This window comes from Leuciscus leuciscus (assembly GCF_965113295.1).
Source record: "Leuciscus leuciscus genome assembly, chromosome: 11".
NCBI lineage: Eukaryota > Metazoa > Chordata > Actinopteri > Cypriniformes > Leuciscidae > Leuciscus > Leuciscus leuciscus.
The window spans coordinates 16,502,858-16,529,288 of record NC_138735.1 but is presented as its reverse complement, the minus strand read 5'-3'; the positions used below and the strand labels follow the sequence as shown (position 1 = coordinate 16,529,288).

Here is a 26,431-nt window from a genome sequence, read left to right as displayed (position 1 = left end):
GACAAAAGTAAGTAGAATTACTTTTAACATTTTTATTGAGACAAACAAGTTGTACAAACAAGAATACATATAACCAAACATATCAGGAGTATATAAAAAATACTTACAAAAAATGACAATAGCATATTACGTTTTTACTTTAGATATGGTTTACGAATACATGTCAATTTTTTATAATAATTGAATATTATTATTTAAATATTTTTACCATAAAGTCCAATAAATAAATAAAAACTCACCCTGCTCACCCTACCCTGTCGTCATATGAATTCATATGTATCTCTTTATGAAAGTTTGGGGTGAATGGACTTTCAATAGAGGGACATAAATCACTCAGCTTCATTTTAAAATATCTTCATTTGTGTTTCGATGATGAACGAAAGCCTTATGGATTTGGAATGACATAAGTAACTGAGTAATTGATGAATTTTAACTTTTGGAGGAACTGTCCCTTTAACATGAACTGAGATCAGCTCTGATATAAACCAGAAGGCTAGTTCACTTCATAATGACTACTGGTGAGCAATATGGCATCACACTGACCTATGTAAGGGGGTCTGATTGGCTCCATCCCTGAGGTTGATGATGTCTTCTACTCTGTTGTAAGAGGAAAGCATGATTTTGATGGCATCCAGAGCACCCTGAGTGCAGGCAAAATGGAGGGCTGTGGATTTGTCACACTGCAAAACAATCAAGCCACACATACACAGACACAAAGATGGAAGTCAGCTATTAGCTTGACATAAGTAGGAGAGGCAGGGCAAGGTATTGCAAGAGGGGGACATTCTCTCAGCTGCTGCACCAATAACACAAACCATTAATGAGAGAGCACCCTGAATTGCTGTGGCAATGGACAGAACGGCCAAGCTCAGTTATAGACGTAAGTGGCTGCAATTTGTATCAATTTAACTATCTGAAGCTATTAGTGAATGCATTAACCCTCCTGCTACAGACTGAAGACGACAAATGGAGGAGTGCAAGTGTGTTTGTGTTGTGTGGTCGAGATTGAGAGTCAGGAAATCAGGCTGCTTTTGTATTCATAGCAAACCACATTCTCTTATGGTTGCATTTCATGAAATGAATTTTTTTTCAGAATGGTGACATTATAGCCTGACATTACGCATATTTAACAATTTTGTTATTTCTGTCCCCAAACTTCTTACAGGGCATGGTGTGGTTTAATGTATCAAAAAGCTTTTACAGAAATAAGTCTTGATGATAATGGGTTCATGATTATATTATATAATTTTGCAGAATATCTTATTTCAGCTGCAGGAGAGTATGGAAAAATATGTTTATGACAAAATTCAAATTGGTGGATAATCTAGTCAGCAGACTGGTGAAAACTGAAACCACTGGGTGGTGGTTTCAACCTGCCAAGATTTCTGTTTCTAGGCCATTCTATTGAAACCCATTTCTGCCACACAAGAAAAAAACATGCTCTGGTAAATCATAATTATAACATATGTCAAATTTAGACTAAAAGACCACAACTCGTGTCATGTGTAGCCTGGTCTACGGATTCACATATGGATCAATAATACAAAATATACAAGTATGTGATCATAATTATAGTAATTGTAATTAAAAAAATATTTGGGGTGTTCTGTTTTAAAAAATATATACATTATGTTATAGGGAAGTGTAGTGTTAAATCGTTTAAATCATGCCTCCTCCATAATCATTTCCCTTTGATCAGGTGGGGTCGTGAAGCGCCAATATTTTTCAAACCAGCTGTCCCCGTGTCCCGACCTTCCGATACTGCATGACATTCAAAGCTTCAAACGTCATCAATCATATGGTACTGTCATTTCGATACAAGCATCAGTACAGTGTGTGATACAAAAGTGCTTTGAAAACTGTGTCGGCGCATCGGAGCCCCGGTATCAACCATCCCATCACTATGCAACACAAACAACAACGACAAATACAGAGTGAAGGCGAGGAACTTAAATACAAATGAGGAGATGATGAAAAGGTGTGATGATCTGAGTGTCCATGACAACTGATGAGTGGCGGGAAAAATCAAACAAAGGAACACATGTGATGAATGAAAACAAACTGAAAGTCCATGAAAGTGAAGCTAAAGATGAACAAGTCCAGATAACTGTGACACTAAGGGTCAGATCTACTAACAGCTTGCGCCAGTGCAAACCCTCTTTTGGTGTTAAAAACTACTGTCTGGATTTACTAAAGGGCATGCAGAGCAAAATTAGCGCTGAAAAGGAGTGGACCGAGTTGTTTTTGCGGCTGACCTTATTGCATATGCATTTATAGGAGTTTCCCTTTCAGATGCAAAATTTATGGGAGGCGAGTAAACGCGCAACACGAATTACTAATGTTTGCGCTAGTCAATTTACTGGTATTTGCGCCATTATTTAATGCTCCAAAAAAGCATGTCTTAACCCATCTTTCTACATGGCTGCAATTGTTGCTGCTATGAGGAGACACCGCAGAGAACAGAGAGCGCGTGGTAGAAGGGAGAAAGTATGCCAGAGGACGACGTTATCCGAACATATCGTTTGCCAAGCCATGCTATTTTTAATTTGCTGCAGGAAATAAAAGATGACTTGGAACCCTCAACAACAAGGAGTCACGCAATACCAGGTGCATCAAAACTTCTTGCAACCCTTAATAGTTTGTCTTTTCAACGTACTGTGGCTTTTTTAGCTGGGATTTCAGTGTTCCCATTTTCACCTGCGTTATCCATGGTCCCAATGCTAATTTGGGCTGCTCTCGGTAGATTTTTTTGTTAATAATAATAATAATAATTCATTACATTTATATAGCGCTTTTCTCGGCACTCAAAGTGCTTTACATAGAAGGGGGGAATCTCCTCAACCACCACCAATGTGCAGCATCCACTTGGATGATGCGACGGCAGCCATATTGCGCCAGAACGCCCACCACACACCAGCTTACTGGTGGAGAGGAGACAGTGATGAAGCCAATCAGTATATGAGGATGATTAGGAGGCCATGATGGACACTGGGCAAATTTGGCCAGGATGCCGGGGTTACACCCCTTCTCTTTCGAAAAACATCCTGGGATTTTTAATGACCACAGAGAGTCAGGACCTCGGTTTTACGTCTCATCCGAAGGACGGTGCTCTTTGACAGTATAGTGTCCCCGTCACTACACTGGGGCATTAGGACCCTCACAGACCACAGGGTGAGCACCCCCTGCTGGCCTTACTAACACTTCTTCCAGCAGCAACCTGGTTTTCTCAGGAGGTCTCCCATCCAGGTACTAACCAGGCTCAGCCCTGCTTAGCTTCAGTGGGCAACCGGTCTTGGGCTACAGGGTGACATGGCTGCTGACAATTGAACTGCATAATTGAATTGTTCATTATGTAAATGATTTGACTGCGTCTGTGTTCTTTAATCTGCGCGTCAGCAGTAGGTCACACGTAAAACTCGCCACTCCCATCGGCGCATTTGTGGAATTGTGCTCTCATGCTAATTTGCCGCATTTAATAAATCTGGCCCTAAGTCCCTATGAGGGGTTGAAATTAAGTAAATTCATTTTTTTAAAAGTCAGTTTTGGCATGAGGATGAATGAAATGAGGATGATGAGTAAATGACATAATTTTCAGTTTTGGGTGCTATCCCTTTAAGACTCTCCAATTAGTGTGTAAAAAGTACAAATTTTTTTATTTCCACAATATCATAAAGTTACTGTATATGGACTGCCACAGATTGACACTGACAAAAGAAAAATAAACTCTTTCTTTTTCATCACAAGCCTTGGGCCATCGAATCTGTCAAGTTCTTTGATCATTTTAGTTTTGCTTGTTAACTTTTATATTATGATATTTTATGAAGGTGTGAAATCACTCCAAACTCATTGGCAAAACATAGTCCAGTGACAGATGATGGAGCAACCGGAAGCTATAAAGGACACCCTGACCAAACATCGTCAGCTTACATATTTTCAGTAAGTGCTCTGTGTCATGTGAGTCTTATTTGGTGTTGTTTGACCCATTATATTATCATTATGGCAAGTAATAAGCAGCAGTTTAAAATGTGTCTCCCGGCCCGTACTACATTATAGGAGGTGACACACACGACCTGTGTGTGGTCTGGTTGGGAGAGGAGCACAGTCAGCTCTCTAGCTTGCAAGTGTCTGCCATTGAGAACGCTTCGTTCCCACCTGGCTCTCTTCGAGGAGGGAGGTCAGGCAAACGCACCTGCTCAGATTATGGGGGTACAAAATGGAATTGACAGAGGAGCTTGAGACGGGTTTTTCCCTTTCTCAACTCTCACCTGCCGGTTTCAGTGGCTTCATTCCGGACCCTGAAACACCTCTGTGGTTTCTTTCAGGCTGAGTGAGGCCCCAGTGTTGGCTATATCCAGCTCTGAGAAGTTGGATATTGTTAGCATCGAGGCAGTGGAGTTCAAGGATTTGCCACCTCTCTCCCCAGCTTATGAGGAAAGTTTGGAGATTGAGTCATGATGTTGCTAAATTGATTGGCCAGCACAGAAGCAGGAAGCGCATCACAAGTAAGTTAGACAAGGCCTTCCTGTCAAGTAATTCCCCACCTCCACGCCGGACCCTTTCTTTTCTTCTTTAACCTCTCCTGGCCTCTTTAGCAACGCAGTTAATACTGTTGTCGAGAGGTTTCAGGACGCCAAGAAACAGGTGGCGACATTCCAGAGTGCATGCCTTTAGGGCTGTTACTAAAGGGCAGCCCCAGCTGAGTACAAGCTCCTCTAGACGTGAACAACAAAAACAGAGTGTCCCTTCTAAAGCCTAGCCTGGTAATACCAGACTCTGCTACTTCACTTTGCTTCGTATACAGAGTCTGGAATAGCATAATAGAGAAGTGTTTTCTCTCTCGCGGGGGGGCGCTTGTCTGAAGTTTAAAATCATTGGTTACCCGTAAGCCAATCACATAACGTTTGGTTATGGCGTGTGTTATGCGCATGCTCAGCCGCATCTAACTTCCACTGTAAACGCATGTATGATGCAAAAACTAAACCATCGAGCGAAATACCGGAGTGAACATGGCTGTGAATGACTTTTGCAGATTATGTGAAGTAAATCTACGCATCCACGGTACAATCAGCGTCTACGTCACGGCTCTCAGCCCGCCCTCTGTTCGTTGATTGGCCCGGCTGTTTTCAGGCCGGTGGAAAACTGAAAGATAGGCTGCTATCTCAGACTGACTACAGGAGCGAAAGGAAATTAGCGGAAGTAGGAAGTCTGACGTAGTCAGGCTATCTAAAGCCCCCCCTCAGAGAAAACTGGGGGTCGAGATGGCTCTCACAGCTGAAGCCTTTTCAGGGGCGGACAGATCTGAAGACCACCATCCAATCGCAGAAGGTTTCAGGTAAGTCAGGACGTCGAGGGCAGGCCCCTCTGAGGAGAAGTGTCCCACACCAGGTATTAAGGAGTTCGGTTTTAATGCCGAACTACTTAGTTGTTTGAGCCCGGGGAAGGCGTGTTTGACACGCTATATGTTACTACGCTCACTTGATTGCCCTGTGCTAAACCAAATGCATAAAGACGAATGTTGACGTTGAAATCCAAAGTGGTCCATTTATTTTAATACAGCATTGTCCATAGTTTCCATCAGTGTAACAATACAAAGCGCCGCGCGCAAGCGTTCAAAAACCCTTTGCCCTTCCGGGTCAAACACCTGTAAACAACATTGTATCTGCTGCCTTTATACCTAAGGCCAAGTTACAGACATGCGCCACCCAGTGTTAAACAAAGGAATTACCACCCAAATACAAAACAGCATTTGGCTCGAACACCAGGGTTAACTGTGCCCATTTCTTCTCTGTGCCCTCGGGAGACCAGTCTGCCAACCCAGCCATCTCTGGTATTTCGGGCAGAGAAGTTTCAAGTGAGCTTCTGGCCCAGTCTGCTTCTTAGAATGTTGTGGAACTGGGATGCTCACTCCCCACCCTGGGGAGGGTGTTGGAGAAATATGTTTGGTGGTCCTCTGCCATCATGCTGTTTCAGGGCACCGGGCATATTACTCAGTCTACATCAGGGGTCAGTCTCGAGAGACTGATATCTCTTTCAGACTATTAGGCAGCATGGCAACTTCTGCCAAATGTGTCTCCATGGGTTTTGCAAATTATAAAAGCAAAGTGTTGCTACTTGCTCGCTCATTCTGAGGAAGATGTGGACAAGTATGTTTGGTCATTCACTGCCGGCAAGTAATTTCAGGACATAATATTCAGCTTTTACCAGAGATCAGATGGCGGTTTGGCATCGCAATGTTGCCCTCACTCACATGAGATGCTTGGGGTTAAGATTAAACTCCAAGAAGAATGTGCTTTCTCCATTACAGAGAAACAATTTTCTAGGAGTGATATGGGATTCGACTACGATGCAGGCATAGGGTTAGGGTCTGTATCCTGATTGTATCAAGTCGATTCTCTCAGCTGTAGGATAGATCAGGCTAGACTAGGCTGTCTCTGTAAAACAATTTCAGGGACTGTTAGGGCTCATGGCAGTTGTGTCCAACATGATGGGCCTTATAAACATGAAACCATTGCAGTGGTGACTCAAGACCAAGGGATTTTCCCTGAGAGGGCAAACCATTTCGTATCATCAGGGTTATCATCAGGGTTAAATCAGACTACATTTCACCAATGAGATTGAAGTGATTTCACACATTCTTCAGATGCAGGTAATGCAGAAGCATTCCCATAGCTTAAACATTTTGATGTAGCATCTCGTTCCCTTCTCAGAGAACCAGGGTTACAATCCAAACTAAGACATTTTATACCTCTTGAAACAGCAATTACCTGTTGCTGATCCACTCTGGCTCCTTTAATGATGCAAAGTTTGATCACCTCAATGTTGCCCCCACGTACAGCTAGATGGAGGGGGGTGCTTTTGGTCTTATCCAAATAATTAATGTGCACTGAAGTGGAAAGGCCCCGCTCTTCTCCTTCATGAGGATGAGAAAGAGAGGAGATGAAATGTTCAGCTTCATTTTTTTCATATTTAACAGTTCCAACAGATGAAAGAATACACAGAGGCATTTTAAAATAAATTGAATTGTCATCATTTGCTGACCCTCGTGTAATTCCAAACCTCCTCTTTCTCCTCCAGAAAACAAAAGGTCATTTCTTAAGAATATCTTGGCCATTCTTTTCAATATAATGACGTGAATGGGGTCTGGAGCACCACAATGACAAAGCACCATAATGTTATTATAAAAGGGTTTCATCCAACTCATGCTCTATATTTCAAGACTTCTGGAGACATACAATAGCTAAAACTTGGAATATAGTGCATGTAGCAAATAGGCCCCTTTTTATGGTGCTTGGTTTATGGTTATCTTTTTGAAGCGCCAGTTCCCTTTTTGCATGTATTTTTGATGCACCAGTAACCATTAATTGTAAATACATGGAAAAAGACTGACCAGTGATCTACATTATTTACATTTATGAATTAATTAACATACATTTTTATAGGATAAACAAAAAGTAATACAGGTTTGGAATGACATGAGGGCAGGGGCGTAGCTACGTGGTGGCCAGGGGGGGCCACGGCCACCATTCGTCAAACTGTAACCTACAACTGTCACCCAACCAAAATCACACACACACACTGACACACGTTGTAGAGGAGATGTATATAAGCTCGCATAATTTTTCCTCTTCGCCCGCCATTGTATTCAAACCTTCTTCTGTAAACATAATATACTTGAATTAATGTACAATACTTGCAATGTCGCCCCCACTGACAACGCATAATAATAAATTGAATATTGCACTTAAAATGCTATGGTTTACCTAAATAAATGATCGCCTAAAATGACAAATTATATTGTGTCTTTCTGTCATTTGCACTAAAAACATCCCCGTCTCATGTTAAGGTCCCTAACCCCTCACATAATCATGACACATCGCACTCGCACATTATCTAAGCACCCATCCCAATAACATGGATTATCAATAAGACATTATTAGTGTCCATAAGGAAGTTAAATCCATTGTTTATGGCCTGACGAGCCGAGGGAAAACCACTACTCTGAGTGACGCGGTGCGTGAATTTTAAAATAGTAGTTTTTGACAATCAAGTGCCACCCCAGATAAAAGACTGGCCCAAGCTGGCCCCCCCAGAAATAATGTCCTGGCTACGCCCCTGCATGAGGGTGAGTAAAGGATTACTGAATTTTTGTTTTTTTTCATGAACTATCCCTTTGATGTCACAAATCTCAATCACAATGAAAGCATGACTGCTTTATTTGGTTACCATGTGACATGCTTGCAACGTTTGACTTGTTGACCCTTCTATCTGTTTGAACTCTTTTGCATATCAGCATCTGAAAATATTGGACCGAAATGAAAACTCTGTTATTTGTCTCTAAGCCAAAGGGAACTGTCAGAAAAAGAAAACAAATATTTACAGTATGTCTTGAACACATCATTCCGGAACAGAAGACCACCCATGCATTGTGCTAAATCAATGCATCTGTCTAAACAGCTTGGTAAATAGGTTGGATTCGTCATGGTGAATTGGTGCAACGAGAATATTAAATTTGCTTACCAATTTTCAAAACCAGCTCCATGGCCTCTTTGGCACCTGCAAAAGCAACTGTATGGATGGCATAGTGACCCAGTTTGTTCTGAAGACACATCTTGGCACCATGTTTGGACTGTAAAGAAAGAAAAGAAAAAATCACTTTTATTACACAATATTTGAGACTCTGGATTCTGACTCTCACACTTGACTTTTAATGCCCTTTGTACTCACAAGAGAATGGAGAGCTTGGCAATTATTATTGCTGCAGGCCAGCATCACAGGGGTGTTTCCCAGATCCCCTTCCAGATTTACATCTGTTCTGTCACAGGACAGAAGGACCTATGCCAGACATGAGCAAAATGATCATAATTATCTGCAAGGCACACAATCAGTATAATTCCTCCAATATTTCAGCCCAACAGGAAGCAGATTCTACACAGAAGACGCCCTTATTTTTCCCACTGAGCTGTCCCTATGCTATCTAATTAATATCTCACAAGCCAGAAAATCAGTGTGACTGTGATTCAAACATTGGGCACAAGGACATAAGTAATTACAGTGTGTTGATATTTGACATGATATTTGATGATATTTAGATCAACAGCACAATTACAAGTGTAATATTGCTTCTGTACTTTAGACATTGCTACAGTTCAATAAACAAGAAGCATCTTTTGCAGCGATTTTTGTGTGAGCATATCAGTGAACACCCCTGACCACTCGGTGAGTTTCACGTCTTTGTAAAAGAAAGTTTAATGCGTTTTAGGAAGGATTGTTCCAGTGCACCTATGCAGCCGTTCTATTTAATCAGAAACGATCTGAAAACAGGGCTTTAAGTGTAAAATACCGAACTTGTCCTTTAATACATAGTAACTTACATTTTAGACACAATATTGCTTTATCTATTTTTACTTCAACCATTGTTATTTTAGAATTATTTATATACTATTATATTATTCATTCCTATTTTTAATTAGATTTTATTTTTATATTTCAAGTTTTCATTTTAAAGTCCAGCTGAAATCAAAATGGACCGTATTTACTTTGTTAGCGCATATTACTAGTCTTGTGGTGAACAATTAATCCGTGCAAGTTAAAACACACAAACAAATTTTTTGGCTTCGTAATCTTTAATCAAAATCTGAAAATGCCCCTCCCCTCTGCATTGGAGGACCTTCCCTGATGACGTAGGTTTGAGGACTTAGGTTGGGAAACGCTTAACCACTCCCCTCAAATCGTTAGTCTGTAATAAGCGAGAGATGGAGAGGAGTGTTAGAGTAAAACCCTGCCCTCTGTTCAATATTCCTTTTCACTGGGAAATACGTCACAGCACTGGAGAAAAGTCGTTTGCAACTTCCGGTTCACGCGGACTTTAATATTAGTTTGTCATTTTGTTTTTGTCATTTTTTGAAGTTTTTGTCTTTTTTATTTATTTTTTATTTCTATTTAGCTTTAAACTATTTTTAGTTCAGCTTTAGTTTTAGTAGTAAGGTAACACCATTTCAATGGCCCACTTTAGACATTCTGCTAAGTAACTGCACCAACATGTCAACTACCAGTCTTAGATTGTTAGTAGTCTGTATTCTTAATTAATATCTGCTAACACTTTATTTTGATGGTCTCAAAAACAGTCTATGCTGCTTGAAAATGATATTTGTTAAATTTTTTGTTAAATTTTTTATAAACAAACTGGTTTGTAGAGAAAATAGTTTTACCATTTACTGCACTTTGTTCCTCTAATTATTTACTTACAGTAAAACGATTAACTTGAAAGTCTTAGGAGTAGGAGTCCAGTAGGAGTCCATTTCTGTCCCCCAAGGTACAATCTACACTAACGTACCCCATAGGGCTTATTGTTGGACCTCAAGGTACATATATGTACCTTTTTGAAGGTCAAAAAGCATTAAAAGGTATATATATGTGTACCGTTTCTTTTAAAGGTTAAGGTACAATATTGTATCCTTGAGGGTACAGCCCCAGTGACAAGCCATTTTTCCCCTAAAGGTACAATTATGTACTTTATTTTCTGAGAGTGCATGTAATATCTAACTTACACCTTGAAAAATAACCAGAAGTTACAGAATACGTCACTCAATCAAATTCAACGAAAGTCGAAACGTTTGGTACAATACAATTATTATTTTTTTATTTATTTTTTTTTGAAAGAAGTTTGAACTGAAATTTGACAATTTGAAAATAACTGTTTTCCACGAAAATATTAAGCATTATTGTTAATGATGAAAACTTTTAAAAAATGTAGCCCGCAACGTTTCCGGGCAGACGTTGAGACATGAGCTCGCTGGAAAACGCTGAACACCAAAGCACACAAGGTGACGGGGTTGGCAGAATGGTCCCCTGAGGGCACCGAGGGGAGATGGGCACTGTATAATGAGGTATAATCCACTTCCCATTGGAGGGGTCTTGCCAGTGGTTTCGGACTTCTTCGCTGAAGCCTTATTAGAGATGATAACGGTCCTCAAATCCGTTTTAGCCATTAAAGGCTCTATAACCATCATGCTTCAGCCCCAAGATGTTATAATAATTAGATGTTTGGTTTCTTCCACATCGGTGTGGAGATCGGGAAAAAAATGCTATGCCCTGACGAAGAGGTTGTGAAACATTATTCAAGAGAATGCATATCTACTGCTGCTCTTTACCTTGACAGTAACCCAAACAGATTACCAGCAGCATGTGTGTGACTGACCTCTACTAGATGATTGTATCTTTTAGTGACAGCCAGATGCAGAGGGCCGATCAGGGCACTGTTGAGGATGTTGGGGTCAGCACCCAGCTCTAACAGTAATTCACAGCTCTGCTGTTGATCCTTCTCCACAGCCCAGTGCAGAGAAGTTCTGCCCTGCTCATCCTGTACATTCAGCTCTACAAAGCAAAAAACACTCAACATATGCAATGGTTGCGACGTTCAGTAGGACATTCAGTAAGCATTCAGAGGTAAGCCAGTGTGTAGCGATGAGTCAAAATACCTTATTTGGAAAAGCATGAATAATGACTTCAACCAAATAATATAATTTTTTTTTTAATTATTGATTAATATTGTGATGTGAAGGGCTGAAGTCAATAAATTGAGAACTCATGAATTAAAATGTGCTTGTGTATTTCAAGTTCAAATAGATAGCCACTTTGCGGCTCCTTTTATTGTACGCATCTCAGAAATCTAAACTTGAACTAACATTGAAACAAGAAACTATGTCGTACTCTTTTTGTACTTTCTTAATGGTCTAAATAAATGTTTTAAACTTTTACAAGGAAAGAAATACAAATAATAAACAAAACATTTTTACATACTATCAAAATAAACACAATGACACCCTTGCTCACACTAGGAAATGGACTATGCCTACACTACCCAGAATTCCTTGGGATGGTATAAAATGAGGAACAGGAAGACTGCACTTCCTCTTAAACCCCCACCCCCGGAAACCATGCTGCAGTCATGAACCCAGAAGGTAAGTTTTGAAAATGGGGATATAAACTAATATAGTTGATGTAAATTCTAAATAAAGAAAATAAAGAAATAAAACTTTTGTCATCGGTCTAATGTGCACCTTAGACTAGAAAAAGTTACCAAACTCATATTTAACCAAACAATGAGAAACAAACAAACATTTATGCAATAAATATGAACCAAACAAACACAGGGCATACACTGCAAACAGGGATAACTTATGACATCGTCACATCTTCCCCTTCCCCCAAACTCTTGCAAGGTAAGCGAGAGAGAGACTGTGTGGTCACGTTTTCTGACCCTGGGCGATATCTTACAATGAAATGGAAAGGTTGCATAGCCAAACTCCAACGAGTTACACAAGCATTGGTATCTTTCATTTTGTCAATCCATTGAAGTGCTCTATGATCTGTTTGAACAACAAAATCTTGTCCCAACTGGTAGTATTTAAAGGGGAGGTATAATGCCCTTTTAACAAGATGTAAAATAAGTCTTTGATGTCCCCAGAGTGTGTATGTGCAGTTTTAGCTTAAAATACCCCACATATATTTTTATATAGCATGTTAAAATTGTCACTTTTTGAGGGTGAGCAAAAACACATCATTTTGTGTCTGTTCCTTTAAATACAAAAGAGCTGCTGCTCCTGGCACAGAGGGCGGAAGAGCTCGTGTCCTTTTACCTCAATATCTCAATATCTCAAAATATCTCCCTTTGCTTTGAACTTTGAGAATTGTAACCTTGCAGATGTTGTTTATGCTCAAACAGCAACATTACACCCTAACTAAAGTTAGAAAAGTGAAATCATAATAAACCACCACTTTAAAAGAATCAAGAGCCCATTTCAGTGCCAAACACTCTTTTTCAATGACAGAATATCTTGTCTCCTGAGGATACAGTTTCCTATTCAAATAAGCCACAGCTAGGATGTAACTCACCTCCCTGCTCTTGTTTCAAGACAGCTCCCAATCCCACTTCATAGGCATCTGTCTGAAGCACAGACATTTTCTCAAAATCAGGACTACACAGGACAGGATTAGTCACTAATGCTTCCCTCAAATCTTGGAAAGCTAAACTGGACTGTTCGGTCCACTAAATTTGATTTGGGCCCGACTTCTGTGTCAAATCTGTTAGTAGCACCGCTCTAGTGGCAAAGTAAGGTATAAACCTCCGTTACCACCCCACTAGACCTAAAAAAGTCTAGCTTGAATAGCTTGTATCTTCTGGATCTGAGGTTTAATAACAACATTACCTAATACATAACCCAAATACTCAGTATAACTTTTGGCTATAGAACACTTGGTAGGTTTGATTGTCAAACCAGCATCCTTAATTCGCTGAAACATTGTTGCAAGGTAAAGATACATCTTCCAGCCTTCACTGAATATCACAACATAATCAAGATGAGACGCTGTAAATTCGCCTAAATCCTGTGAAACAGTATTCATTAACCTCTGAAAGGTAGGGGGAGCCCCGTGCAGCCTGAAAGGAAGGACTCGGAAATGCATAAGACTTGTAGGAGTGTGAAGTCAGCAGTCAATTCTCGGGATTCAGGAGCCAAAGGCACTTGCCAGTACCCCTTACATAAGTCTATAGATAAATTTGGCTTGTCCTAATTTCTCAATAAGCTCCTCAATAAGGGGCATTGGAAAGGAGTCAAATTTTGATACGGAATTTAAGAGTGAAAATCAATACAGAAACTCAAACTTCCGTCCTTTTTCGGTACTATCACAACAGGGTTACACCATTCACTTTGAGAAGGCTCCACAATGCCCATTTCCTGCATTAACCTAACCTCCTCAGTAAATGCTGACACCATCTTTTCTGGAATACAGTAACTCATTCTTTTCACTTGAGCATTAGGTTTCAACATAATTTGATGCCGAATGAGAGGGGTACAACCAGGGGTACTCTTAAACAGTTCTGGATCACATAACTCTTGAATTTGTATTTTCTGCTCCCCTGATAAGTGCTCAAGATTAACTGAGGAGGTTTCCTGACTCACCGATAGATACTGCTTTTCTACCTCCTCTTCTTCCACCAACCAAATCAAATTTGCACTTGCAGAATCTTTCTGTGGAAACCATTCCTTCAAGAGATTAATATGCAATGTTCTATGAGAACGTGACCCACTAGGAGTGGCAATTTCATACGTTGTAGGTCCTAACTTGTTAGTAACCTTGAATGGACCCTGCCATTTAACCAACAACTTATTATCTTCTGTTGGAAGCATGACTAAAACATGCTGACCTACATCAAAGGACCGCTGCCTTGTCTTCCTATCATACCAACCTTTCTGCCTATACTGTGCTTCTTGTAAGAGTTCCACTGCTAACTTGGTCATTTTCTCTCTCATTTGCAACACATAATCAATAACATTCAGCTTACTAGATATCTGTGAACTTTGTTCCCATGTCTCTTTCAGCAAAGACAGAGGACCCTGCACATCATGGCCATACATCAACTGAAAGGGAGAGAAACCTGTAAAAGCCTGTGGAACTTCTCTGTATGCAAATAATAAGTACGGTAACCACTGGTCGTAATCAGACCCGGTGTCACTTACAAATTTACGGAGCATTTGAACACGGGTTTGATTGAATCTTTCTACAAGACCAACGGTTTCGGGATGGTAAGGTGTGGTCTTCAAACCTCTTATACGCAACAATGGATAAACCTGTTGCAGTAGCTTTGAAGTGAAATTGGTTCCTCTGTCAGTCAGTATCTCCTGGAGAAAACCCACTCTAGAAAAAAACTGCACCACACAAAAGGCTACAGATTTGGCCTTAATGTTATTCAAAGGGAAAACCTCAGGATATCAACTTGCATGGTCACAAATTACCAGCATGTATTTGTTACCTGCTTTACTCCTCTCTAACGGGCCCACAATATTCATGCCTAGACGTTGGAAAGGAATCTCTGTTACAGGCAAAGGCATCAAAGGAGCTTTTAGAGGGCCCCGAGGGGCAGTACATTGGCATTCTGGACACGTCTTACAAAACTCAGATATATCTCTGGTCATCCCTGACCAGAAAAAGTGTTTACTGATTCAATACATTTTACGACGACCCAAATGACCAGCCCAGGGGATAGAATGCCCCATTTTTAACACAATCTTGCATACACTTATGGGAAGAACCATTTGTTGACAGTTTCAGGTCTTACAATACAGAAGTTCCTTCTCTAAACAAAAAGTAGAACCCTTGAAGACAATCTCTCTGCCTTGCTTTGCATGTTCTATCATTCTAGAACAGATGGGACCAATTTCAGAATCGGTTCTCTGCCGTTCAGACATATTGGCAGGGATCTGCCACTCCAAATTACATTTTTGTGAACCTTCCCTACCTGTGACTTGCACCACAGTTCCTTAAAACTAGTCTAACCTCTTCTCTACTTTAAACTTCACAGGTTTCACTGGATGGGTTGAAATATCACAATCATAAAAAGGAAGGCATTTCAAGGAGTTTGTCTCATTCACCTCGTGGCTCTGTCTAGACTTTGCACAAGTTAAAACCACATTACTGGTACTACTTGCCTGCAATAAGTCCATTGACACAGGACAATCATGACCAATGATCACAGGATATGGCAGTGTTGGTGCTAGCCCCATATTTCATTAGGTAGGATTGCTCATTCACCCTTACATACACTTCAGTGGTCAGATAAGACCGTTCTTCACCATGGATACATTTAACCATAAGCAATCACTAGAACATTCAGAAACAAGATCAATTTCTACCAACGTTTGGGTGCATCCTGTGTCTACCAAAGCTATAACCTTTTTACCATTCAGTTCTACAGGAATTGTGACATCACTGGGCATTGGAGTTATGCTAGGTTCAGGTATCATCATCCGTGGAACATAACAGACATTGGTAAGCTTTTTATTTAGGTTTGGACACATTGGTTTCTTATGGCCTATCTGGCCACAACTAAAACACTTAATAGGTCCCAACTGTAGTTAAGCTAGATGTTTCTGTTTGTTTCACCAGTCTCTCACCCATACTCTTACCCCCTTCTAGCAGTGAGGTTGTCTTGCGAGAGGAAGTCTGTCCTTTACTGTCTTCCAGCAAAACTCCAAGGCTCAGTCCTTCGCCTAGCTGCCACAAATACATCCGCCAGCTTGCCGGCCTGCTCAGCAGAAGATGGATCATGCTCCTTAATTCAGGTTTGTAGTTCAGGACACAACATTCTAAAAAACTGTTCCAAGATGACAGTCTCTGCAAACTGCTGCATTGTCTTTTCTGCAGGTTTCACCCACTTATAGAGTAAATCCTTCAGCCGAACATACAATTCCTCAGGAGTTTCTTCCATCAGAACCTCCATGGAATGAAACCGCTGTCGATAGGTCTCAGCATTGATAGAATATTTCTTCAGTTTTGCCTCTCTCACCTCCCCATAGTCGCTGAGGTCCACATCCATAGCCACATAGGCAGGACGGGCCTTGCCAGTGAGTAGAAGAACTAGTCGAATGGCCCACTCCGAATTGCTACCAGTTGTCACATGGTAGCAATTCGCTCAAAGGTAGTCAGATAATGCTCTACGTCATCCATCTCACTGAGCTGCTGCATCTTTGGCTCTTTTAATGGACCCCCAGCAGTTGAATGTCGAACTCCATCAGAATTTCTGAAGTGTATGGGCCCTCACTCTCCCCAGGCAGTGGAGTTCTCAGAGAGGTAGGATGAGTCACTTCTCCCTGCAGTAATCGAAACTGATGTTTCAAGGACCTCCACCTTGTTTCTTGTCGTGCATTTTCTTGTTCTTGACGAACTTGTCTTTCTTGTTGATCCACCAGGAATTTCTGGATCATATCCTTGAGCTCACCAATGTCCTTAGAAGAACTCTCAGAGGGAATCAGCTGTCTCCATACGTGATGCCCGTTTTGGTGCCATCACACCCAAAGATTTCACACAGCAATGCTCCTCTTCTGGATTATCCCACCGCTGCCACCATAATGTGGGGATATGATCAGAGCAAAGGCAGGAGACACTGCTTGCAGTCAATTCAAATTTTTATTGACTTCAGAAAAAGAATAACAAATCAAAAATAACATAAACAAAGACACTAAAGGTGACCCTCCTCATGGAGGTCCCTCACCAGAACTGACTCGAACAGACAAAATAAATTATTTTATACTGACACGTTCAACAATTTCATGATAATTATGGAATAGAAATAATATGTAATACATAATGCATAAATAAACTTAAACGAAAATAATATTCAAAATACATTAAGATAAATTTTACAAGGAAAGAAATACAAATAAAAAACAATACATTTCACATACTATCAAAATAAACACAACAACACAATGAAACAATGACCCCCTTGCTCACACTGGGAAATGGACTATGCCTACATTACCCAGAATTCCTTGGGATGGCATAAAATGAGGAACAGGAAGACTGCACGTCCTCTTAAACCCCCACCCCGGGAAACCATGCTACAGCCATGAACCCAGAAGGTACGTTTTTAAAATGGGGATATAAACTAATATAGTTGATGTAAATTCTAAATAAAGAAAATGTATAAATAAAAACTCTTGGTGTCTTGTGTCATCTGTCTAATGTGCACCTTAGACTAGAAAAAGTTACCAAACTCATATATAACCAAACAATGAGAAACAAACAAACATTTATGCAAAGAATATACACCAAAAAACACAGGGAATACACCGCAATCAGGGGCAACTTATGACATTACCACAAGCATTGTGGTTGAAATTACCAATGTAATCTTAAGAATTGGCTGCAGGGGGAGTTTGAGACTGGTTTGAGAAAAAAAATCATAGCTGGTTGGTCAGCTGATCTCCCATCCTAGCCAGCTAACAAGTGTCTAAAACCAGACCAGACATCTTAGGCCAGGAGAGCAGCTAACCACCTTGGGCTAGTTAAAGTTGTTTATTTCGGCAGGATATTGCAGTGTAACAGATGCAATTAAGAAGAGAAATGTGCACTCTGAATATCATTTGGTCTTTTGCCATTGTAGTGAGTGAACCGGTGGCTCTGTTTTGTCAATGATTTATTGAAGTAGTTTTCACAATAAGCAGCCCATTGACGTAAGTGTGTGATCCCTGAGGAGATTATGTGATAGTTTTATAATCATTAGAACATAATGACACATTGACCTGATGTGATCTGAATAGCAAAAGACTGGGGTGAATAAACAAGGCTTAAGGACAAGGCCTTCAAAATTGATATATAAGACTGGGGTGAATAAACAAGGCTTAAGGACAAGGCCTTCAAAATTTATATATATATATATATATATATATATATATGTGTCATTTTACTAAGTCGATGTATTTGCTGCCTCAAGAGTCGGATCCAGTATCTTAATTCCTAGAACCTAAACTTTGAAGTTATTTCCTTCCTTTTTGCTGTAGATTGATCCAAAAGTAGTCTTATTATCTTCTACAAAATTATATTTCTGGGTTGTCAAATTTAATTTAATATGAAAATGTCACAGATTTTGCAGTTTGCTGATCTGTTTGTCCAACCAATAGCAGATGAGGAGAGAGCAGCTAATAGTGTGGAAATTACTCACTCAAGTCAGAATGAAATAGAAATTCTATTTTGATTACATCTTATTTATCTTATAGATAAGTCTGTAGGCCAACCTGGAGGTTTGCACCACCCTGGCTCCCTCAATAAAAAAACAATAGGATTTTCCTATTGACTTTTGTATTATTACAAAAAAAAAATAAGCTCTGTGACCAACAAAAGTTTATGATTCATATTTGTTTTGTTTATCAGGATAATCTTCACAAATAAACCAAATTTTTATGAATTTTGAAGCCTAAATACAATCGGCAGAATTAAAAATCTACAGTAAATGTAGGCTATAAACGAACTACACAAAGGTTGCATGACTTCAACCATATGACTTTTAATAAAAAAAACCATGTGAAAAATTGAAATCCATTGACTTTAGGGCGATGGAACAAGAAATGCTAAAATGTTAACTTGTTTCAATGTTTTGGCCTACAAAAAAAACATCCTTGCATCACTCTATTGTAAAAATGTATTTATGCATGTTTTAAATGTTTTATTTTTCCAGTGAAACAACAGACTTCTCTCTGGCGATGTATGTTGGACTTAGTCCAGTTAAACTCCGCCCCATCTTACAATCGACTGCAAGTTCGCATTCAGATCTGCCTCCATCCAATCAACAACTAATGTCAAATTTAATTTAATATGAAAATGTCACAGATTTTGCAGTTTGCTGGGCTTATCTTTTTGTCCAACCAATAGTAGATGAGGAGAGAGCAACTAATAGTGTAAAAATTACTCTCAAGTCAGAATGAAATAGAGATTCTATTTTGATTACTGTACAAACTTACAAACTTAAATAAGACAAACTTATCTATAAGATAAGATACAATAAGTTATTGTACGTTTTTCCAAGTCCTACTTTTTTTTTTTTTTTTCACAATATGGAAGAAAAGACCTGTAACTAATTCCATTACATTGCGACTTTAAAACCATGTTGAGGAGTAAGTCTTACCCTCAGGACCCACAGTAGAAACAATGAGCCGAATTATGTCCAGGTTTCCTCCGGCTGAGGCATAGTGCAGTAGGCTAGCTCCATTCTCATCTCTGAAGCTTAGGTGGTCTGGACTTTTCTGGATCAGATGGTCGATAGCAGAAGCCTTCCCTTTGTAAACCAACTGGCAGAGGAACAGATTATTAAGGTATCTTGCCAAGGAAAGGTGAAACACAAGTCAATTTCAGTTACCTAGTATTTTTTCTGGTTGCTATTGTACCGGATAGAGAAGCAAACATATACACGCATGCTGATGGCATCATCTTTTGTAAATATTTGTGCTCCCCTCCGCCCTCAGTTCTCTAAAACACATATGTAGGAGAAACAACACACACCTCAAACACATCCGCAGAATCCAGGTCTGTTTCCCCTTCATTTATCACACATTTGTAGAAGCTGTTTTGCCTCACAAACTCCTTTCCAAACTGCATTTGGTGAGCTTAGTGAGGATCTTCTGTAAAGACAATTCAATCAGTGATATTAATAATATCCTCAGAATGGTTGTGTTTTCTTTTAGTGGCTGCTTTTGTGCGATGAGGTCCAGGGTTAAACTGAGAGCAGGTGATTGGACTTGAGAGTGTATTCTCACATCATTGAACTTGAATATCCACAAAAACTGGCATAACTGTTGATTTATTCAATCAAAGACAAACACTGATTGTTTAGTAAAGATTGTGATAGAGAACTGAACATAATCTCAGCCATTTGACCCAAGTATGACAGAATGTGTTAGTTTGAACTACAGTCGAGCAACCCATTTGAAAATGTTGCTGTTCCTATAATACAAGCTACTACTCTGAACTACATTGAAGCTATTTAAGGTGATGACATTTTTAAAATATATAACTATAGATCATACAATTTATTTTTGCCATCAGAATAGTATTTATCTGACATAAAAACACATAAATACAGATACATTTACACTAAATTTAACAAAAAAAACTCGAAAACAACCAACTTTATATACAATAACTGTATCGAAAATATACTTATTTTAAGTTGGTCTGTAAGATTTGTCTGTAAGGAATGTCACATGAATGATGCGCACAAGAATACTATAATGACAGACTTTAATAACACTCTTTAACAACCACAGGAGAAAACAAAAATGAATGTACACAACCGCAGACGACACGGAAACAAATAACTGAATGAACCGAGGGCTAATATACACACAGAGATAACATAGCAAGGAACACCTACATAACTCAATCAGCGACTACAGAGACAAACTAGCAAAGGAAACACTGGCAAACAGGAACTGAACATAATGAACACAAAACCAAAAACAAGAAGTCTCTTATGCTCACATAAGCTGCATTTCTTTGATGAAAAATACCATAAAAACAGTAATATTCTGAAAATATTATTACAATTTAAACCAATTTATTCTTGCCCAATTAAACGCATCCTTGCTTAATTGATATTGACTTATTTTTAAACTTTAAAAAATAATTACTGACCACAAATCTTTGAATTTATTTTTGTTATCAGGGCAGCATTTATCTAAACCAAAACATAAACAGAGAAAAACAGATACATTTACACTCAATTTAAACCAGAAAATAACCAACTTTATATACTGTACATCAAAAACACACATATTTTGGTTTTCTTTGAGGTCATCTATATGCTTACATACTGCTAAACCTTGACAAAATTCATTTTTAGCAGATTTATGCATGTAAAATGTAGTATTTTTCCTTTCAGACCGAAACTATTGAAGACTCATCCTGCACTGACTGATTTTGTCTAATCAAATTCTCTCTAAGGTGGTACCTCCTCCAAATACTACCTACTTCTGAATAGTAAGTTGCAAGTCATGGCTTGTGGCCGTGATGTGACTATAGAAAGGCTATAAAATTGATTTACTAAAATGATTTTCCAACACGATATGAGAGTAATCACAAAAGTGAGTGAGTTAGCAATCACAATTAACATGAAGGATAAGCTGATGTCATGTTTCACCTAAGATAACCACAATGCTGAGAATCAGTCAGTGATGGGTGTACCGAAGCTGTAAAGCAGGAAAATCAAATGCACCAAACAACCGCCTGTGTGATTGAACTACAGAAAAAGCTTTATTCCATTTCGACTGTTTACAGTTGTCCACACATGAGCCTCCCAGACTGAGGTGTCAAATTACTGAAGATCCGAACACACGTTGACAACATCCACGTGCTTTTAAATTCAGATCCAGATAGTGCAGTGTGCATCTTTTGTGTGAGATTATTATTGGAAAGCGGCCCAAATCGGGAACTTTGGAATAGAACATCTATTTTTCAAGGAAAACACATTATATCCTCTGCCAGATAAGTGCACTAATTGATGGATTTCCGTCTGTGTAATTTGCAGCAGACACAGTGAATACAGGAAGTCTTTTTATTTTCAAGATGAAGCACTAAAGATGGTTGCCAAGCAGTGAGCAAACACTGCTAAATGAGATAGACCCGGGCTGCTGTAAACGCAACAGTCTGCTCTTGGAATACAGCCCGTCGCACAGGTGTGCTGAGATGCAAATTGTTTTCTTTTGTTTTTGTTGCCATCAAATCATTTTTATAGTCTTCTAAGAATTTGCAGAGAAATACACTGTAGTTCTCCAGAATTTACCCGTTATCTAGACACGTTAAAGTTCTTCATTAAAAAATGAGAAACAAAAGATAGTACCAGCAACAGTAGAACATAATAATAAATTATAAAGTAAATTGAAAAAAGAAAGTCACTGAAAAATCAAAAGGTGAAAAATATTTGTAAAATTAGAGTTGAAAAAATTATTATTAAACATATTTAGCATAAGACTAGTACCCAGTCATGCACTGGTATTGTACTTAAATTGAAAAAAAATTATTGTAATTGGATAATCATGAATCAATAAGTTAAAATAAATAAAGTCATATATTTTATATCACATACATCACAAACTACTTATTCAAATGGTTGTTTATTAGATGACATAAAGAGAAGGAACTTTTTCCTACCTAGATGATGTGTCTGCTGAGCAGTTGTGAGATGTGGTCTTGCTCTCTCTCTCAGTATGAAGTGAGTTATATACTGTGTTGGTTGAAGGAGATCCAGTTACAGTAGCTCTCACTCAGAGGTAATGTCATCCAACGCTATCATTAAAGCCCATGCTAATTTCACATGAGACTTCAGTACTTCAAATGCTGGTAAATGTAAAAGTAAATGTCCAGACAATGGCCTGTGGTTTCACATGTAATATTGCTTCCCAGAACCGATAAAAGGATTTTTGAAACAAAAGCAAAAATTGTGGCTTGTGGCTTCCCTCAGTGTATTGAAATATTTCAGATATGGATTTTTGGTTTGTCTTTGGTTAAAAGTTTGCATTATTTAAAATGAAAAGAAAAGTTAATATTTAAAGGATGACTCAGTAAAAAAAAAAAATCCATGTATGTCTTTCTGTCTGTCTGTCTGTCTGTATGTATGTATGTATTTATTTATTTATAAGAAAAAAAAAAAGTTTTTTTTGTTTTTTTTTTATAAAAATATGTTTGGTTTAGTACTAATAAATAAATTAAATTGCATTCTTATTTGTTCCATTCATGTATGACTTACTGTGGAATACAAATGGATAGACATTTTATATGTTACTAAAATACATATATCTTTTTTAAAAATCCTTTAAATTTACTGTAAAGAAAGAATACAAATTATGTTTAATAACTTGTTGGTTGTCATAATCAGTAAATGACAAAACAATGCTTTGAAAATGAATTGCATTCCCATGATGGCTGAATCTTTGACCCTATCAGATGCTTACAAAAAAAAAGGATTCTGGCATTGTCAAGCTCACGTTCAAAGAGCTGTCCTCAATATTAATCATATTTTTGAGGCTTGACCTCAAACTGTCCACCCTTTGTCCCTTGAACTTTCTAACATGTCCGAGCGTGATCTGATAAAGCTCACACTCCAATCTGTCTCTAAGGTAAATCCTCTTGATATTTTATCACAAAGCAGTCTTTGCTACAAGATCAAATCAAGCTGGACTCAGCTGGACTCCTCAGGCTGTTGATCGCATGGATTATACAATATTCATTTGGGAAAAGAAAGGCTGGATTTAAAAGCAGGCATACTGTTTATCAAAAAGGATTATTTGATAAAATACATCATTAACTAGGGATTATGCCGTATCATGGGGGATATCAAGAATTATTGTATTCTCACTGTAGACATGGTGTGCTTGTTTACTACTTGCCTCATACGATTTCAACAGCTGAAACCCATACATTTCCAAATTCATGAATGTTTTGCATAATACACAAGTGTTGGTTGCGAGTGTCAACTCTGGGTAGGAAACTAGATAATCAACATGAGGATCCTGCTCTCAGCAGTTTGTAAAACTCATCTGCTACTTCCATTACATTGATAGTGCATTAAATACTCTTGAGTGGGCAGAAATATTCATGAGGTTTGGGCAAGTGAGTTTTAAGCAGCTATTCCTACTTAATGATTATTTATAAACATAAGCGAGAAAGCTAAACACAGAGGCATATACTCATCTTTTTACCATGCCAGATGAGGACAAACAGATTGTCCTGTATCCATCCGCTCCACTTCAAGTCCATTCAAATGTTTGTATCTCCTTTATCATTTATCATTTAAAATGAGGGATTGTGAATGTTATAATAAACAGCACGCGACACATGCAAATATCTGTTGTGTTTATAATGCTTTTTTTCAATAAATTAACAAATGTCATTTCCATATAACATCCTGTGGTATTTGGAATAAAACTGCTGACTCATTTTGTCTTGCTAATGCTAATTACATAGCTGTTATATTATGTACCATAAAGACAAACTTAATTAATTCATATGAATTAGTGCTTTCATATCTAACATGAAAGTATATATATATTATATATATATATTATATATATATACATACATACATACATACATACATACATACATACATACAATAACAATAACAGTATGCAATATAATGTATTTATACACATAATAAAAATATGTTAAAAAGTTTGGGTCAGTATTTTTATTTTTTTATTTAATACTTTTAATACTTCTATTCAGCAAGGATGTGTTAAATTGATAAAAAGTGATAGTAAAGATGGCTATTGCTAGATTTCTGTTTGGAATAAATGGTGTTTTTTAATGTTTTATTCATCAATGAATCCTGAAAAAAGTATCACAGGTTCCAAAAAAATATTAAGCAGCACAACTGTTTCCAACATTAATACTAACTGAGTATCAAATCAGCATATTAGAATGATTTCTGAAGGATCATGTGACACTGAAAACGTCTCGGGTTACGTATGTAACCCTTGTTCCCTGAGAAAGGGAACGAGACACTGCGTCGGTGACGACACTAGGGGAACGCCCTTCAGCGTAGCGCGTCTGAATTTATGAATGAAACTCAGTCCAATCCTATTGGCGTTGCGTGATGACGTAGTGTGTGACGGCATATACGGATGTGTACAAAAGCACGCCGGCACACAGAAATGTCAGCTTTTGCTATGAAGCAAGTGCTCCAGGCGGGGTGAGGTGTGGCGAACCGACGCAGTGTCTCGTTCCCTTTCTCAGGGAACAAGGGTTACATACGTAACCCGAGACGTTCCCTTTCGAGGGAACTCGAACTGCGTCGGTGACGACACTAGGGGAACGAGATACCCACTATACCACAACGAACCCCGCTCATCCTAGTGTGAAGCTGTCTTCAGGCACAACTTAGGACGAAAGCACTCGTGCACCGGGTGTAGAGGGAAGGTCCAGACTGTAGAATCTCATGAATGTGTGCGGAGTGGCCCAGCCCGCCGCCTCACATATGTCATGGATAGGAGTCCCTGAAAGGAGGGCTTTGGAGGACGCCATGCCTCTAGTAGAGTGAGCCCTCACGGCCATAGGTGAAGGCAGATTGCGCACCTGATAGGCCAGGGAAATAGTCTGAACGATCCAGTTGCTGATGGTTTGCTTAGAGGCGGGAAGCCCTTTCTTGGGGGACCCGAAACACACCAGCAACTGGTCCGCCTTCCTCCATTGTGAAGACCTCTGAACATAAATGTCTAATGCTCTGACAGGGCAGAGCAGGTGAAGTCTTCCATCCTCTGCCGTCACATGAGGTGGGGGATGAAACGCCTGCAGAACCGTAGACCTAGCCATATTGGTTGGCACCTTAGGGACATAGCCCAAACTGGGGTGCAGGATGGCCTTGACTCTCCCAGGAGCAAACTCCAGGCACTGAGGAGATACCGAGAGTGCCTGGAGATCTCCCACCCTCTTAAGAGAGGTGATGGCAAGGAGAAAAGCCATCTTGAGAGTCAGGTTCTTGGCCTCAGCCGACTCCAGCGGCTCGAAGGGGGCCTCAGCCAACGCTTCGAGGACCACTGCCAGGTCCCAGGTGGGAACCCTGGTGCGAGTCGCAGGTCTCATCCTCCAGGCTCCCCGTAGGAAGCGTACGACCAGCTGATGCCTCCCCAGAGGCCCGTCACTCAGAGGAGCGTGGAAAGCCGCAATGGCAGCCACATAAACCTTGAGTGTGGATGGGGTAAGTCCAGCAGAAAAGCGGTCATGGAGAAACTCCAGTACTGAAGCCACCGGGCAGTTAACTGGGTCCAATCCACGCTCTCTGCACCAAATGGAAAATACATTCCACTTCAGGCCGTACAACTTCCTCGTGGAGGGAGCTCTGGAACTGAGAATAGTCTCAACTACTCCTGTAGATAGGCCGGCTTCTAGGTACTGTGCCCCCTCAAGGGCCAGACCCACAGTTTCCACAGCTCGGGCCGAGGGTGGAGAACTGAGCCCCCTGCCTGGGACAGCAGGTCCCTCCTCAGAGGGATCTGCCATGGCTGGCCTGCCAGGAGTGATATGATATCCGAGAACCATACTCGGGCCGGCCACGACGGGGCTACTAATAGTAGACTGACACCGTCTCGACGGACCCTTTCCA

General features: G+C 39.5%; 1 protein-coding gene across 1 annotated transcript in view; it reads right to left on the bottom strand.

Moving 5' to 3' along the window:
• The window catches only part of trpa1b (transient receptor potential cation channel, subfamily A, member 1b), a 45,670-nt gene extending 23,139 nt beyond the window's left edge, over positions 1 to 22,531 (bottom strand). The window contains exons 1-8 of the mRNA XM_082184869.1: positions 22,483 to 22,531; positions 19,837 to 19,955; positions 19,463 to 19,625; positions 11,198 to 11,373; positions 8,725 to 8,832; positions 8,518 to 8,626; positions 6,765 to 6,910; positions 544 to 680 (exon numbers count right to left, since the gene is read on the bottom strand). Of these exons, the coding sequence (XP_082040995.1) occupies positions 544 to 680; positions 6,765 to 6,910; positions 8,518 to 8,626; positions 8,725 to 8,832; positions 11,198 to 11,373; positions 19,463 to 19,625; positions 19,837 to 19,932 (935 nt within the window). The 5' untranslated portion in view covers positions 19,933 to 19,955; positions 22,483 to 22,531. The remainder of the gene's footprint in view (positions 1 to 543; positions 681 to 6,764; positions 6,911 to 8,517; positions 8,627 to 8,724; positions 8,833 to 11,197; positions 11,374 to 19,462; positions 19,626 to 19,836; positions 19,956 to 22,482) is intronic.
• Positions 22,532 to 26,431: the final 3,900 nt, after the last annotated feature.